General features: G+C 41.0%; 1 protein-coding gene across 1 annotated transcript; it reads left to right on the top strand.

The window, feature by feature from the left end:
* The first annotated feature begins 2864 nt into the window (after positions 1-2864).
* On the top strand, positions 2865-15213 carry slc6a15 (solute carrier family 6 member 15). The gene is made up of 12 exons (XM_061251356.1): positions 2865-2992; positions 5239-5710; positions 7431-7588; positions 8261-8387; positions 8881-9062; positions 10850-10960; positions 11567-11808; positions 12433-12622; positions 12828-13020; positions 13463-13622; positions 13844-14006; positions 14184-15213. The coding sequence occupies exons 2-12, from the start codon at positions 5419-5421 to the stop codon at positions 14553-14555; spliced, it is 2190 nt and encodes a 729-aa protein (XP_061107340.1). The 5' UTR covers positions 2865-2992; positions 5239-5418; the 3' UTR covers positions 14556-15213.
* The last annotated feature ends 401 nt before the right edge of the window (positions 15214-15614 follow it).

Below are 15614 nucleotides of genomic sequence, written 5' to 3'. Positions count from 1 at the left end.
GCACACAAATACCCACAAGAAATTACTAATACTTTTTTATTGCAATTACTTTGGAGTACAATTCCATTGGCACCCACTTCCTAAAGTAGCACAACAGCTATTCAGCAGGCTGGCCAAGATATCTGTGATGATCTAATAAAAAAGCTATTCTGTAAGCTGATTTTGCTCTCATTTGGTATCAGTAGCAACATTGTTTTCTATAGCAAAACGAGATGATGAAATTGAACAAATTTGATATACTGTACTGTGTGCTAAAACTATGCCCTAAAGAATGTTCTGCAGCTATTGCGCTGTGCTGCACACTTTTTCAATGGAAGAACCTTTACATATTGACAACATGCTATGTTATTCTCAATTATATGTATAAGATGAGAATGCATTATCAAGGAGACTCAAGTGACTCACACCATAAATATGGTGTAAAGGTCAGAAAGCTAGAAACAGTGATTGATGCAGTCAAATGGCAGTGTCACAAAGCTGAATGAACCACATGCGCCCAAAAATGGAGACGTTGACACGTGCTGACAGAAGAAGGCATAAGGGCCCATGAGACCCTCTCGGTCCTCAAGCCACCTGATATTGTGCAGCCATCACATGAGGCACCATGCAGAGCTGCTCCATGGCAACATCACACTTTGAAGATAGGACTAGCCTTGGGTTCTGTCAGTAGGTCGGCCCGCCAGGACACTGTGTCTCTCCCGCATGAGGCATGAGCTTTTTCCCTGACGTCAGCTGAGCGCTCCATTCAAGACATGACACGGAGTTAAGCTTGCCTGTATCTGCCTTAAGGCTATGACCATTTTCTACACCCTGGTTTTCTGTTCTCATGAGACCATAAGCATGAGTGCCCTGGCTTCATACAGCTGATGTCCACATCTAAAGGACACCCTTGTACTATATGTGGAATTCACTTTTTAGAGATGCATTATATTCCGTATGAATGTAAATGCCAAATTCTGGGATATTTTGATACATTGAGATTAGTACAGATGCCTTAGACAAAACTGGTCCAGTGGAGCAGCAGGGTCTGCTCCTTTTTGTTTTCATCTTAAATACAACAACCACTTTAGACCCAAAGGACCAGACGAGGTGAATTAACTGTGTAATCGACTGCTTTCATTGATCATTTAAGTGCAAACAAACACCAGCAAATCCAGTGGCTCTCCAGAACCTGTCTTGGCCACCTCTGCCTTAGATTATCTATTTTTAACATGATTTAGATAGTGGCATGGGGACTGAAAAGGAACCCCTGGGGCCTGCAACTCTTTCTCTATTATCACATGTTTACCTGACCTCTGGTTGTTTGAATTCTCATTAGAGAAATTTTAACCTTTCTGGTATGTGGTAGAAACTCCTGGGTAGTCTTTAAGAACTTCAGCTTGGTTAAATTAAGCTATAAATTATCCAGATCTCTAAAGTTATTTTGTTGCTAATTTACTCCGGCACTTCAAAGCTTAACAGGATCTCAAATGACTAGTTGGCCTGGCCTTCCCTCAAGCTGATCAAAGCACATAATGAGCTCCTCAGATATGAGTGATTCACAAGTGCCAGATTAGTGCAGCCCAATACATACTTAAGTTAATGTACTTCCCCATCTGAACTGTTTAATTCATGGAAGGTGATCTTCAGAAGCCACAGAATAATCCCACTGTGAGCAACCTGGTAGATACCCAGTCTCCCTTGCACACACACTATTCTTTCTGCAGATTGCCCAGGGTAAAGATCTTTCACAATGTAAAAGATGAAAACACACACATAAGTTTAATTGTATGTGAGTTTTGGTTTTAAGTTGAGCATTTGTCATGTGACAAAAGCAGCAGTGATGCAATTAGTTTAGCAGTAGCAATACCTTATACAGTGGCATTACTAGGCTACACTAGGCTATCATGTGAGCTATTTTCCCATGTTCCATCCACAAATCTTCCCATTACTCATCACCATTGCCTTAGGCAACAATAAAGTGAGTAATTCTAGCTATTGAAATCACATCAGCAATTTGCAGCAAAATATCATCTTTAAAACAATAAATATATATAAGGACCACTATTTTATCATGAATGATTTCTGGTTTGCAATGTCAATGAATCAATCCATTGTCACTGAACACAGTGTAATAATGGGCCAAGATAATTGGTAAAGCCTTGCGGGAGTAGGACCAAATGCGATGATTTGCGAAGAATACATTGATCCATGAAGTATTTTCGTGATTACGATAAACTGCAGCTAAAAAAAGAAAGGAAAGCGCACTTACTCTACTTAATCTGTACTCTACTGAAGGATTTTGGAGAGGAGCAGAACAACGGACGATGAGCAAATTTTATATTCACGTGTGTATGCTAGTACTTATATTCTTGATTCTGTAAATAGCCTAACCATAATAATATATATTTATATATTTTTAATAATTATAAATAAATAATATAGCTAGGAGAACATTTCTCAAAAATAGGCTTATTGACCCATATCAATCAATAAAATGGCGGAATTGTTCATTTACTTCAAGAATAACAGAGAAGAACGTCGGCAAACACACATGTCTATGTGAGTCTAGACAAACTTGCGTTTGTTATAGTAGGTTAAACCAAACTACTTATAGGGGTGTTGCCGAGGCAGTAAATATAAAGTTATTTTTAAACAGGTATCGTTCAAACACATCTTTTCTCCTATTTTTTATTTTATTTTGGATAACAGTGTAATTGCCATATATTAATAAATTAGCTGTTTGTATTCATTTTGGCGCGCAAAATATTTACAAGTGGGTACCCCTACTATCTGGCACACAATTCCGTGTGTCGCCATACCCCGAGACAAGGCGGTGTGACTGCCTCCTTAGCACAACACGGGCTAAACTAATTCATTGGTCCAAATGATGATGCCCTATGTGTACATGTGCTTCTATCGTCATTTGATGCCTTAACAATACATCGATTTGAAAAGGAGAACACCTATAGTTTCATAAAGATCCCAACATTCATCTACATCATCTCTCCAGGTAAAAAAAAACCATTTCGTTTAAACATTATTATTTTTATTAATGTGGTGATCAGGCTTATTGTGCGGTACTATATAATGAAATTCGTCACATGGATGCTAGAGAAAATGGGTGGGGATTTTTAAAAAATGTTAAAGCCCTAATCTTAATCATGTGTTACAATATATTGCATGTATGGACGCAAGCATATCCAAGATACTACACTAACGATTTTTAATCATTTAAGAGCAACAGTAGTGATCTTGCCCGTGTACATGAAATTAGGCTCCTTGAATGCCAGTGATATAACTAGTCTGTCCTGAAATGGCTGCAGCATGTGGCCAAGCTTTGTCGTGTATATGTGATCTTTGATATTTATGAATCATTTGGGGCATTAGATCCATGTGAAAGTTTAAATTCCCACATGTAATACTGCCATCTAGATGTAACGTAGGCAAAGCTGCTATAGGCTAGTAAAGCTTACTTCTGGTCGCTAGGTAGGTGAGAAATGTATCTTATGTAACCCTACAACAATATCAGATTTACATCTGAAATAAATTATGCAAGAATATATTTTCGATCATCAGACGAGGCTGGTGCCATTGCAATTAATGACAACAGTGATTCCGCGGCTGGTCTGCTTGATCTTAACCTCTTCCAGAGCAATGACAGCAGTAATGGAACAGCATGTTTGGGCTCGTATGCAAATGAGATGAGACTCGAAAGGCTCGCGGTTCAGTGTTCAATAATTTATTCAAACACCGTAACATGGAGCACTGCCACACGTTTTACAGTACAGGTCTTTGTAACATCACAACGAATTGCACAAAACATTCAAATCAAAGTTCAATATATCCAGAAAATGGTCGGTGTCCAGATTGATTCTTACACCTCTGAAAATGTTGCGCGTAATTTTGTGATGTATTGTTGTACGGTTTATGTCAGGTCATCATGCTTTCTGGATTTGATGCTTTGCGCTCATAGCCTAATAATGAAGACTGCTCCACAATTCAAAATCATGAGATAGGTGTATAACGGCTATGCTAAATACACCATAATTTTAATTGCTATCGGAATGAGGACATTTTGATAAAGAAATGTCCAAGCATCTTGATGATTATAGAACTTTTATGCATGATCATGTATGCTACAAGCCGACAGCACAGCCAGCTTCCTTTCGTGGCACGTGAGCCGTGGCTACTTTGGAGCTGTTCATGAACAGGTGCTGTCAAGAAATTTTCCCTAACGAGGACAATGACGGACCTACAGTATACAAGTTTGCACACGTCCAGAAGAGCAGGAGAGTACAGTTAGACAATCCCTTAATTTAACTACAATACTCTGGGGAAACTGAGATATCGTATTCTCCATAGTCAGGGAATGTGGTTTTATACTATTTGTTTTCCCAGTACTCTCACGTCGGGAATGGTGTTCGAGGCTGGATAATCTTTGATTTGGAATGATTTCTGAACAGGCATATGTGCAGTTACCGAGGGACATCTGTGGCTTTAACGAATTTTGCCTGCCGATTGTACTAAACAACCAAACTCAAAATCAATAAATATGTGAGTGAATTTGTCTGCAATGTTTATATCCAAGTGTAAGGAGTCTCCTTATTGTTATTTTGGTAACTTAATATGTATTTTGAGGTTCAGATCCCCAATGGGATTAAAGGCTTCAACAAACGAATTTATTTGAGGTCACAGTGTTTCCAGATGAATAAAAGGCTTGTGTGCTAAATGTAAGATATTGTAGTAATCTTAGATAAGTGTGACTGCTAAGAAAATATATGTTCCAAATATTTTACTGACCCTGACACCTTAAAAGGTTATATTATTCATGAGTATTGTCACAAATTCCTTGTGCCTCAGATATGTGGAGCAGGGCCTTTGTGCAGTATACTTTATTTATTTAGTTGATGTTGTGGTTAAATGTTTTTTATGAAGAGGTGCACATTCCACAGAGCATGCTTGGCTTACATTATGCTGTGATCTGTTCATTGATAGACTAACTTTGTTCTCCTCAGCAATAGTTTAACATTGCATTCATTCATTCTATTTACAACTTGTGCTTCAGAAGGCAAAGTTTAAAGCAATACCATGTGAAATACATGTGCTACTGTAAATACAAATGTACACTAACTGTGCCATTGTTTTGCAACATGTTGCTATAATCACTGAAATTGTTTGAACTTGTCTGCAGGTCTATGATGATAAAAAAAAACAATTACACCACTATGGGGTCTTATTAATATTCCTTTTTTACAGATATCTTATGATAATGAAGAAATAAAAACTTGATCAAAGCTCCCCTATTCAAAAACTGAACTTCTTTTGAACAGTCTGATAGCGGTATTGTCATAAAGGTGATCTGGGCTTTACCGAGAGTGTCTCTCCGTTCATCCACCTGAAAGACCTTTTCACCCCTCTCTACTGATTACTATTCAAATGCCAAAAAATAGCAAGGTCGTCAAGAGAGACCTTGACGATGACGTCACAGAGTCCGTCAAAGATCTGCTTTCCAACGAGGATACATGCGATGATGCATTCAAGAAGAGCTCGCTGATTGTCAGCAATGTCCCGGAAAAAAAGGACAGGGACATGGAGGAGGGCTCCCTCTCAGATGAGGAGAGGCCGGCATGGAACAGCAAGCTCCAGTACATCCTGGCCCAGGTGGGCTTCTCTGTGGGCCTCGGCAACGTGTGGAGGTTTCCCTACCTCTGTCAGAAGAATGGGGGAGGTAAGTCTTCCTGGTCTCATTTAAATGCTAAAATCCAGTCACAAACTGTGTGTTCATTTCACCGGTAACCGAGCCATGTTTTTGATTGCATTGCATTAAACTTAGGATAAATACTAAAGTTCTTTGCTATTCCTTGTGTAATGTTTAAAGCTTGGGATATCATGTAGCTTGATTAATTGCTAAAGGCTCCCTTTGCAAAGACAGAAGTTTGGCAGCACCAGGTTTGGTAAATTAATTGATGTCCGAACTCATTTGGGAGATCAAAGGAGGGATGTTCATCCCATTTTTAAAATAAAAATACTAAAATGGAACAAGTTGATAGATGGGAGATTATTTTATGCAGGACATATCTCCCATATATCCAGTATATTCTCTTATTGAAGGCGCTTCAGTTCCTTTAGTGTTGAGTAGCAGGTGTGCATCATACTAGAATGTACAGAGTAAATATTCAGTGTGAAATCAACCTTGATAGATTAAATGTTTCTCTTAAAGTAAATAACATTTTATCCCTGTTGCAATAATATAAACTTTGATTTCACAATGTTAAATATTGCGCCATATAGATCCTTTCCCCATTCTGTTTTATGAAAACTGTATCTCAGTCTTAAGACAAAGCACATATGCTCTGTAGCCTACCATGTGTTTGTTTATGAAACACAGGTCTGGTGACGATACATTCATACCTCTCCTGGTCATTTTACAGGCAGGTCTAACTGGCATCATCTGCCTACTGACTGAAATTAAATTAAGGCCAAGTCTCAGATTTCCTGACCTGTTTTCAGAGTTCTCACAGGTGTACATATCCAAAACAACTGTCCCTTTCCCCAGATTAGCAATATGAACTTCAATTCAATTCAATTTCACACACTACCTGGCCTGCATCAATCTTTTGGATGTATGCATTTTCTTCAATTTTGCCATGTGGTGTTCACTGTCATGTTATCAAAGTAGATGCATAAGCATGTGTGATTTGTACATTTTATAGGTGGTCAGATCAGTTATGATATGGTGCGTGACGTTTCTTCTTGTGATGGTGTTTTAAAGGCTAATGTAGTGTGGATGCATATCTTATCTATTGCTTCTGAAAGTGTCTTTTAGTTCAGCTGTAGGCACTTTTTAAATAAGGTGGTACTATTTCTTGAACTGAAATTTTTGTTCAAAAATCTTTTTTTAACAGTTTCTAATGTTCAGAAACCAAATTTTCCACATTTGCGGCAAATTGTGATAGGGTATATAAGGTGTTCTCATTAATTTGATTTTGGAAGTCTTCATTTGATGATGTAGCCTAGCAACATGAACCACTTGATATAATACCATCAGCAGTTAATGATATTTATATGGGTCATGAGGTTAGGTTTGATTTAATTAAGATGTGACAGCCAGTTATACAACTGCTACCCCGAAGTAATCAATTTTTTGCTTGAATAGATTCACACAAAAGCCTTTGAACGAACGGCTTATCTGGGCCACTGCAATGACGCACTGAACGTCAATTGGCATTCGATACTTAAAAATATGAAAAATAAATGGGGCAACTGGCATAACATATGAAGCCTTGCTTAAATGTGTTGATTAAAGAACTATGCGCACTGCAGCAATTTTGAATCATTGTCATCTTTCTATGCTAAGCTAGACATTTACACAAAAAATGAAGAGCGAAATCTGGGTGAGCAGACAGTGAAACTTGGGTGATGCATGGTGTGATCTCTCCCCCTTGCAGGAGCATACCTCGTACCCTACCTAATCCTGCTGATCCTGATCGGGATCCCCCTGTTCTTCCTGGAGCTGGCCGTAGGACAGCGCATTCGGCGGGGCAGCATCGGGGTGTGGAACTACATCAGCCCCCACCTGGGAGGGATCGGATTCGCCAGTTGTATGGTGAGAGAGGGGCCTTAGCGCTCGTCATCTGTTACGCAGTTGCTCTGGGGATGAAGCCCACCTCCATGGCCCAAAACATTGGAAGTTACGCAATTGTAAATCTAGTACAGGCTTGTGGGCACAGTCTTTAGGTTTTTAAACAAATATGTAGCTTATCAGTAATCTCAAGCCTTTGAGAATCCTCTCTGGAACTACAGAAACATGGCTACAATGTGATCTGTGAGGCTCAATGGGCTTTTGTTTTTCAAGAGTTGTAGAGAGTGATGTAGATCTAGATAGCGCATTCCAAAGAAGAAATAACTGAATAAACCAATTTATGAACAGTCTGAAAGAATCAGTAGATCTGTAGTCTGCATAATACGATCATCTTGGGCTTAATATTTCTATATACCATATTTAAGTAATGTATTTTCCAACAAAGTACATTTTTGTTCATTCACCAAACTACATTTCCAGATGACATGGATTTCAAACATCGTTTGACAGTGTCGCCTACAGTAACTTCGGTCTTGTATGTTTCTGTTTGTGAAATCATGGGGTTTCTTCAACATAGGTATACTTGCGGTAATAATATGTTTAACCATTCCAACTGTAATAGAATTGAGTGGTGTAGTGGCCTGCAAACACTAAGGTTACAGTATTGTATTATAGCTTGTGAGTCTGTTTCCCTAGGTGTGCTTCTTCGTTGCCCTGTACTACAATGTCATCATTGCCTGGAGCCTGTTCTACTTCTCCCAGTCCTTCCAGCAGCCCCTCCCATGGCACGAATGTCCGCTGGTCAAGAACAAAACAAACACATGTATGTAAGACAGTGCCTGACCTGGACACACACATGTACAGTACAACATTGTCAGATCTGAACACACATTTAAGACAGCACCTGATCTGAACACACACGTGTAAGACAGCACCTGATCTGAACACACACGTGTAAGACAGCACCTGATCTGAACACACACGTGTAAGACAGCACCTGTCCTGAACACACACGTGTAAGAGAGCACCTGACCTGAACACACACGTGTAAGACAGCACCTGTCCTGAACACACACATATAAGACAGCACCTGTCCTGAACACACACATGTAAGACAGCACCTGACCTGAACACACACGTGTAAGACAGCATCTGACCTGAACACACACGTGTAAGACAGCACCTGACCTGAACACACACGTGTAAGACAGCACCTGATTGAGCGGACAGTGACAATACTATGATAAAGCTTTTCAGACATTGAGAAAGTGTGCAGGTGGTTTGTGACTATTTGACTGATGTCTTTGGTTCTGCAGACGTAGAGCCAGAGTGTGAGAAAAGCTCAGCCACCACTTATTACTGGTACCGCATGACCCTGGACATCTCCAACTCCATCTCTGACAGCGGCGGGCTGAACTGGAGGATGAGCATCTGCCTGCTGGCTGCCTGGACCATGGTGTGCCTGGCCATGATCAAAGGCATCCAGTCCTCAGGGAAGGTGAAGAGAACTCACTCATTTCTGTCAGATAGGTGTGGCAGTTCACACACAGCCAGGTTTGTGAGTGTTTGAAAATATGAATGGTAAAGATATTCCAGAATTTAAATCCAAACATGACTACAGGACAGCTTATGGAGTCATGCGCTGGAATATTTAATGTGATTTTGTGCTTGATATAACTTTGAGAGAAAAGAGGCCATTAATAAAGATTCCCATTAATGCCCAGATGGATTATACTTCATGATAATATGTCTTTTTAAATGTAGTTAGGGATTATCAGCAGTAGCTTAAGGTCCTCAGTGCATCATGTGACCAGTGCTAACTGGCCTTCACTAGGGCTTTGCCAAGGCCTGTTGATTGGTCAAATCCTTGTTATCATGCTCATTTTGTTCCACTATTACAAAGTAAGCATTGGATTTTAAAATACGCTCTTTGTATCCCAATGTCATTTGAATTATGATGATTGACACGTGTGCTTCAAGGTCCCTTGTGTCCATGAGGGCATGTCTTTTATGTGTGCATTTTGCAGTCTGTTCTTGTGTGTGTGTGTGTGTGTGTGGGGGGGGGTGAATTAGGACAGCTGGGTGCAGGTCTTTCTTGTTTTGCTACAAATAGTCAAGCTGATAACCCTGACAGACAGTTTCCTGTGAGAGGCTTAAGAGCCTCCTCTATTCATTCTGTCCAGATAACGGATGCCTCTGAAAGGTGCTTGTTGCCCTGTCCCTGAATTTATCTACACTCCTGTCTAACATTTGTTCCAGTTATCTTTGGAAACACATTTTACAGTTAATAGCAGATATCATGTCAGGGTAAAAGCACAGCCTGAACTTTAAGAAGATAGGCATTGGCATTGTACAGTTGGAGATGAATGTATAAAACTGGTAGCAATCTAGCCTATTAAAAACTAATTTGCCATGACCTTATTTTCCGTGATTCAACATCTTGTGCCATCCCTTGCCCAAAACTTTTCATTTACTACACAAAATGTATTTGCCGTTGGTGAATAAACTAAATTAATGAGACTGAATACAAATAATAATAATTGTGCAGCACTCCTTCCCTTTAGAGTTTTGGAAGGAACAGGATGATTTCTCATGACACAGGCTCATGCCCATCACATGTAGACACAAAGTAGGGGTACGTCTGTAACTGCAATGGTAATGAAGTGATGATATCTTCCATTAGTGTAATTATGTCCAACGGTGCTATGATACTGCAGGCGGTTGTACCTTTAGTCTTTTATATATAACTATAATGGAAACTGCCTTTCTGCCTGGTTGGTTGTCGTTATGAACTATTATGCACATGTCCCATTCAAATGAACCCGGCACGCAAAATCCACCAGTCTGTATCTGCCTCTCTTAAATAACTATTTCATAGCACATTCTCTTTGTTTTATCAGTGGTTTCAGAATGAGGGCAAGGAGGGGAGTGTGATGAATGCTATCTCACAGTATCTGCACAGGGAGTGAGACGGAGTGGCTGCAGATTGGGTCAATGCTGTTAAAGCTTCAGCCAGCCTGCCATCCACAAAGCACTGATTACGCATTTGGCCTTAATAACAGAGCCAGTCCAAGAGGGAAAATTGAAGCTAGGTTTTGTTAAGGGGGTCAGAGTATCGAGAACCTTATCCCAGGAGCCATTCATCATTGCTACAAAAGCCCAAATTCAATTCCGTGTTTGGTGTTTGCAGTGAATAATACTGCAGTGTTTCTTGTTCGGATGAACATGCAGCACACGTGTATACATGTTCCTGATTATATTGTGTGAATTTTGGGGTTCCTGCAGGTTATGTACTTCAGCTCTCTGTTCCCCTACGTGGTTCTGATCTGTTTCTTGGTGAGGTCCCTTCTCCTGACTGGGTCTGTTGATGGGATTCGCCATATGTTCACCCCCAAGGTAAGCAGCATTTGAAGAACACAGGTCAGACAAATTATGCCCACCAGTCAACCCTCCATTAATATGTTATTACCTGAATCATCTGAAGCATTTAGGCAGGGTGGAATGAATATAGTGTCTCTGCATCCATTATCTAACCCGCTTATTCCTGGTCAGGGTCACCAGGTGTGCAGGAGTCTATCCACCCTTCACAGGTCGCCAATCCATCGCAGGGCACACACACCATTCACTCACGCATTCCCGCCTGTGGGCAAATGAGTCTCAATTAGCCTACTACATTTCTTTGGACTGCAGGACGAAAACATAGTACCTGGAGGAAACCCAGAGGAACACGGGGAGAACATGCAAACTCCACACAGAAATACCTCGACTGGGATTCGAACCCAGTGAACAGTGCTATTCATACATATTGAGATTTATCAAGGAGCTGTCACCTGCTGTGTCCTGTCAAAGCACTTGTTTTAGTGAAGGTGTACTGGAAAATAATCAGAAATGGTATGGTAACCTTGTCAGTTCAAGCACAGCCGTGCTAATGCGTGCTCAGTCTGACTGTGTGGTTGTTTGACATGTCAAGTAAGGCCTCTGTTTACTGCTTTCTCCCTGCAGCTGGAAATAATGCTGGAGGCTAAAGTATGGCGGGAGGCTGCCACCCAAGTGTTCTTCGCCCTGGGGCTTGGCTTTGGTGGGGTCATCGCCTTTTCCAGCTACAACAAGCGCGACAACAACTGCCACTTTGACGCCGTGCTGGTGTCCTTCATCAACTTCTTCACCTCTGTGTTGGCCACACTGGTGGTATTCGCAGTGCTTGGCTTCAAGGCCAATGTCATGAATACCAAGTGCATCACGCTGTAAGTTTGGCTTCAAAACAGGAAACACAAAATTCCACAACCAGCCCCACGCCATCCATCCCACAGTGAAGCACTCTCAGCAGTCTCCCAGACCCCTGCAGAGTGGCCAGTTAATTTCCATTTTCCATGTTTACTGTACTGAGAAAATAACTTTCTGAGGAACTCAGCAGCGAGCCTGGTCACAGTGACGCATGAACATTAATGCTGTTTTGTGTCTGCTATTTGTTGTTCATGAACAGCTGGTAAAACATTGATGGCATTTATGACTGAATTACTCAGGTCTCAGTTAAATTGTTTTGTTGTTAAGATTCATACCATTGGTTGAAGTTTTATTTTCTGTAGCAGTTGGGAATGCATACACATGGTTAGCAATAAATAAATACGAAAATTATAGTGAAATACAGCACAGGAATTACAAAACAAAAAAAAGGAATGGCGAAAGACAACAACTAGGGGGAAAAAGTAAATAAAAAAGTATTACTCTCAAAAATGTGTTAATTTCTCTAAATCAGCATGATTTATACACCCAGTATAATAGTATATAAAAATAAACTACTAAACTAAAATTTTATTTTAATTTTGGTATTAAAATTAAATGAAATAAATGTTTTTGTGATCATCCAGAAACACAAAGAAGATTGTTGGACTTCTGGGTAATGCGATTAGTCCAGAGCTGATCCCCCCACATATTGACCTCTCCAATGTGAGTCCAGAGGACTACACACAGATGATAGAGATCATCAGAGGGGTGAAGGAGAGCGACTACTCACTTCTCGGTCTGGATTCATGCAGCATTGAGGATGAACTGAACAAGGTGAGAATCAACCAGAGCAGAAATCTCCCATCTCTGAAAGGCAAAAACAATAGAGGGCCATCTGTTGGTAAAAAGAAGGTACTGTCATTACTTTGGAGGTGTGACATTCTCCCTTGGTCTCTGTAGATATAACAATATAGATGTTAATGTTGCGAATGGTAGTGTTATTTATCACATTTTTGTTATTGGTATTGCCATTTTATAGGCTGTTCAAGGCACTGGCTTAGCATTCATAGCCTTCACCGAAGCCATGACCCACTTCCCAGCCTCACCCTTCTGGTCGGTCATGTTCTTCCTCATGCTGGTGAACCTGGGCCTGGGCAGCATGTTCGGCACCATCGAAGGCATCATTACGCCCCTCGTCGACACCTTCAGAGTGCGCAAGGAGATCCTCACAGGTGGGTGTGACCACAGGACTGTGACATCAGCACAAGAGCATGGCAGCTTAGCGCATCATTGGTCCTGGCAAGTCCCTAAACTTTCATAGGGACCATTTCACCACTTACATGCTAAAAGCTGTCGGTGTCAGTCATATACATAATTACAGACCCAACCAATTTTTTTTTCTCAAGGCTTTCTGGAATTATAGTTAACCTGTGATTGATTTGACCTCTTCTGTTCACAAATGCTCAGAACTGTGTAACTGTGTAATGTGTTGCAATGTATATTTTATTTACTAAACTCTACTGGAATCAGCTTCTGTCCATGTCATTATGCACATACTGTAGATACATGATGAAGCTTAGCTCAGTGTGGTGTCCATGGTTGGAGCAGCGAATTTGTTGTTGTCTCTATGATATTAATACGCTGTTCCCCTGCTCTTGCCTCTCCTGGTGACAGTGGTGTGCTGTGTCTCGGCCTTCTGCATCGGCCTGCTCTTTATCCAGCGCTCTGGGAACTACTTTGTGGCCATGTTTGACGACTACTCTGCCACACTCCCGTTACTCGTGATTGTTGTTCTGGAGAATGTGGCTGTGGCCTGGGTGTACGGCATGGACAAGTAAGATCTACCAAATCCCTCAATTCCACGTGTATGAATTTCTTCACGTCATGTGAAATGTCATAATAAATTGTTGATAATGCATTCTGAAGAGAGAAGATTTCATTTGTGTACATTTAGCTATAAAATGTGGGTTTTGTGCAACTATGTGCAGTATTTTCAGACTGGCAATTCTAAAGTAAAGTTACAAGTCTTCAGGATTCTCAATTGTTTTGTTTCAGGTTTTTTGAAGACCTGAAAGACATGCTCGGGTTCTCGCCATTTCGGTTCTATTACTACATGTGGAAATACATCACTCCTACGGTGCTGTTGGTTCTTCTGATGGCCAGCATGATTCAGCTAGGAATGACTCCGCCCAGTTACAGCGCCTGGATTGAGGAACTGGTGAGCATGGTATTGTGCATGGAAACTTGTGACCATGAAAGAAACAAAGGTAGTTTTTAGCACATCTGTGAGAACAGGGACCCCGGTTTCTCCTGACAGGAGAACTGGTGATTAGATAGATTAGATTGCAGTAAACTGTTGTTAAAAGATCTCCTGTGTCAACGGCATCCATCGCAGGCCCAGGAACGGTCCCGGAGCTATCCCGCCTGGGGCTTGGCCGTGTGCGTGTCCCTGGTGGTCATGGCCATCCTCCCCGTGCCCGTGGTCCTCGCCCTGCGCTACTTTAACCTGCTGGACGAGAGCGCGGGGGGGTTCTCCTCCGTGTCCTACAGGAAGGGCCGGATCATCAAGGACACGGCCGCGCCCGACGACGACAACGCCAGCCTGATCCACGGCAAGTCCCCCTGCAGCGAGGCGCCCTCCCCCGTGCCCGGCAGCATCTACCGCAAGCAGAGCGCCGGCCTGGACGCCGACATCACCCCCAACGGCCGCTACGGCATCGGGTACCTCATGGCCAACATGCCTGACATGCCCGAGTCAGACTTGTAACCCTGGTTGACTATGCATTTTCCCCTGTATAATCATCTTCATATATTAACTTGTATAGCTGTAGATAACATAGCTCATGTCATGTGTGTATACTACCCTCCTTATACTGTAAGTGCAGAAGTAAAAAATGTTGTAGAATAGCTGTATATATTTATCCTGCCAAGAATTACACCATGTACCCGCCACACAGGTAAAATTAAGGTTAGCCGCTCTATTCACTTAAGAACGCACAGCAGCAAACGTAGACACAAAGCAAGCACATCAACATGATTTGGGTGTCAAAATGTATTGCGCATCAGTAAAAGGATGGCATTTCCATTTTAAATGATTGTTCACAAAAATGTGTGCCTAATATCTTCTTATATATTTGTTAATAGAAATCTATGTGGACTTTGTATATTTATATGGCATTCTGTGTACAGTATATAAAATACATGTATATTTATCAAAACCGTTTCAGATAATTCAGATAATTTACTTTTCATCAAAAATGTTGAGCATCTTTAACAGCTGTTCTTTTTGTGTACTGATGTGCTCTCACTGTAAAGATCTCTGATGCTTCCAAATCCTGTAAATAATTTTCTCTGTGAAATTAGCTTTTAAATATTAGTGCCGTCTTTTTTCAAGTGTGATTAAAGGTCATACTGTATGGTCCAAACTGTAATCTGTGGTCTATGTTATAGGAATGGAGTTATCACATGTACATCATAGTTAATTCAGTCCTTGAAGCTACATCCATGAAAGGCACTATCCTGATGTAAAATCTATCAGGTCGCTCTCTGTGTTTCCTGTACAGCTGCTTACTGGATGTTCTCTACTCCTCTTTTGTTAGTTTTAAGGTCTCAGGGAATACACAGATTAAAAGCATTTCCTTTTTTTTACCAACGGCAACATACAAATAACACATTAATTTTTTCGTAGTGGATGGTTCTTTACAAATGCAGACGGTAATGACATGAGAGCTCAAACAAAACTAACGATGAGTTGTGGAAAAGCTGACAGGACCTTTGCAGGGTCATGGGCATACCCCTTTTTGCACAAGAGAAAATACTGTTCTAT

This window comes from Conger conger, chromosome 8 (genome assembly GCF_963514075.1).
Source record: "Conger conger chromosome 8, fConCon1.1, whole genome shotgun sequence".
In the NCBI taxonomy this organism is placed as follows: Eukaryota; Metazoa; Chordata; class Actinopteri; order Anguilliformes; family Congridae; genus Conger; species Conger conger.
This window is presented reverse-complemented; position numbering and strand designations above follow the sequence as displayed.

What these genes read in the sequence shown, in the direction of transcription:
- slc6a15 (XM_061251356.1), top strand. Translation starts at nt 5,419, where the DNA reads ATGCCAAAAAATAGCAAGGTCGTCAAGAGAGACCTTGACGATGACGTC. An exon ending in AATACCAAGTGCATCACGCT is followed by an intron (nt 11,809 to 12,432) that starts GTAAGTTTGGCT and finishes GTGATCATCCAG; the next exon opens with AAACACAAAGAAGATTGTTG. An exon ending in TTGAGGATGAACTGAACAAG is followed by an intron (nt 12,623 to 12,827) that starts GTGAGAATCAAC and finishes GCCATTTTATAG; the next exon opens with GCTGTTCAAGGCACTGGCTT.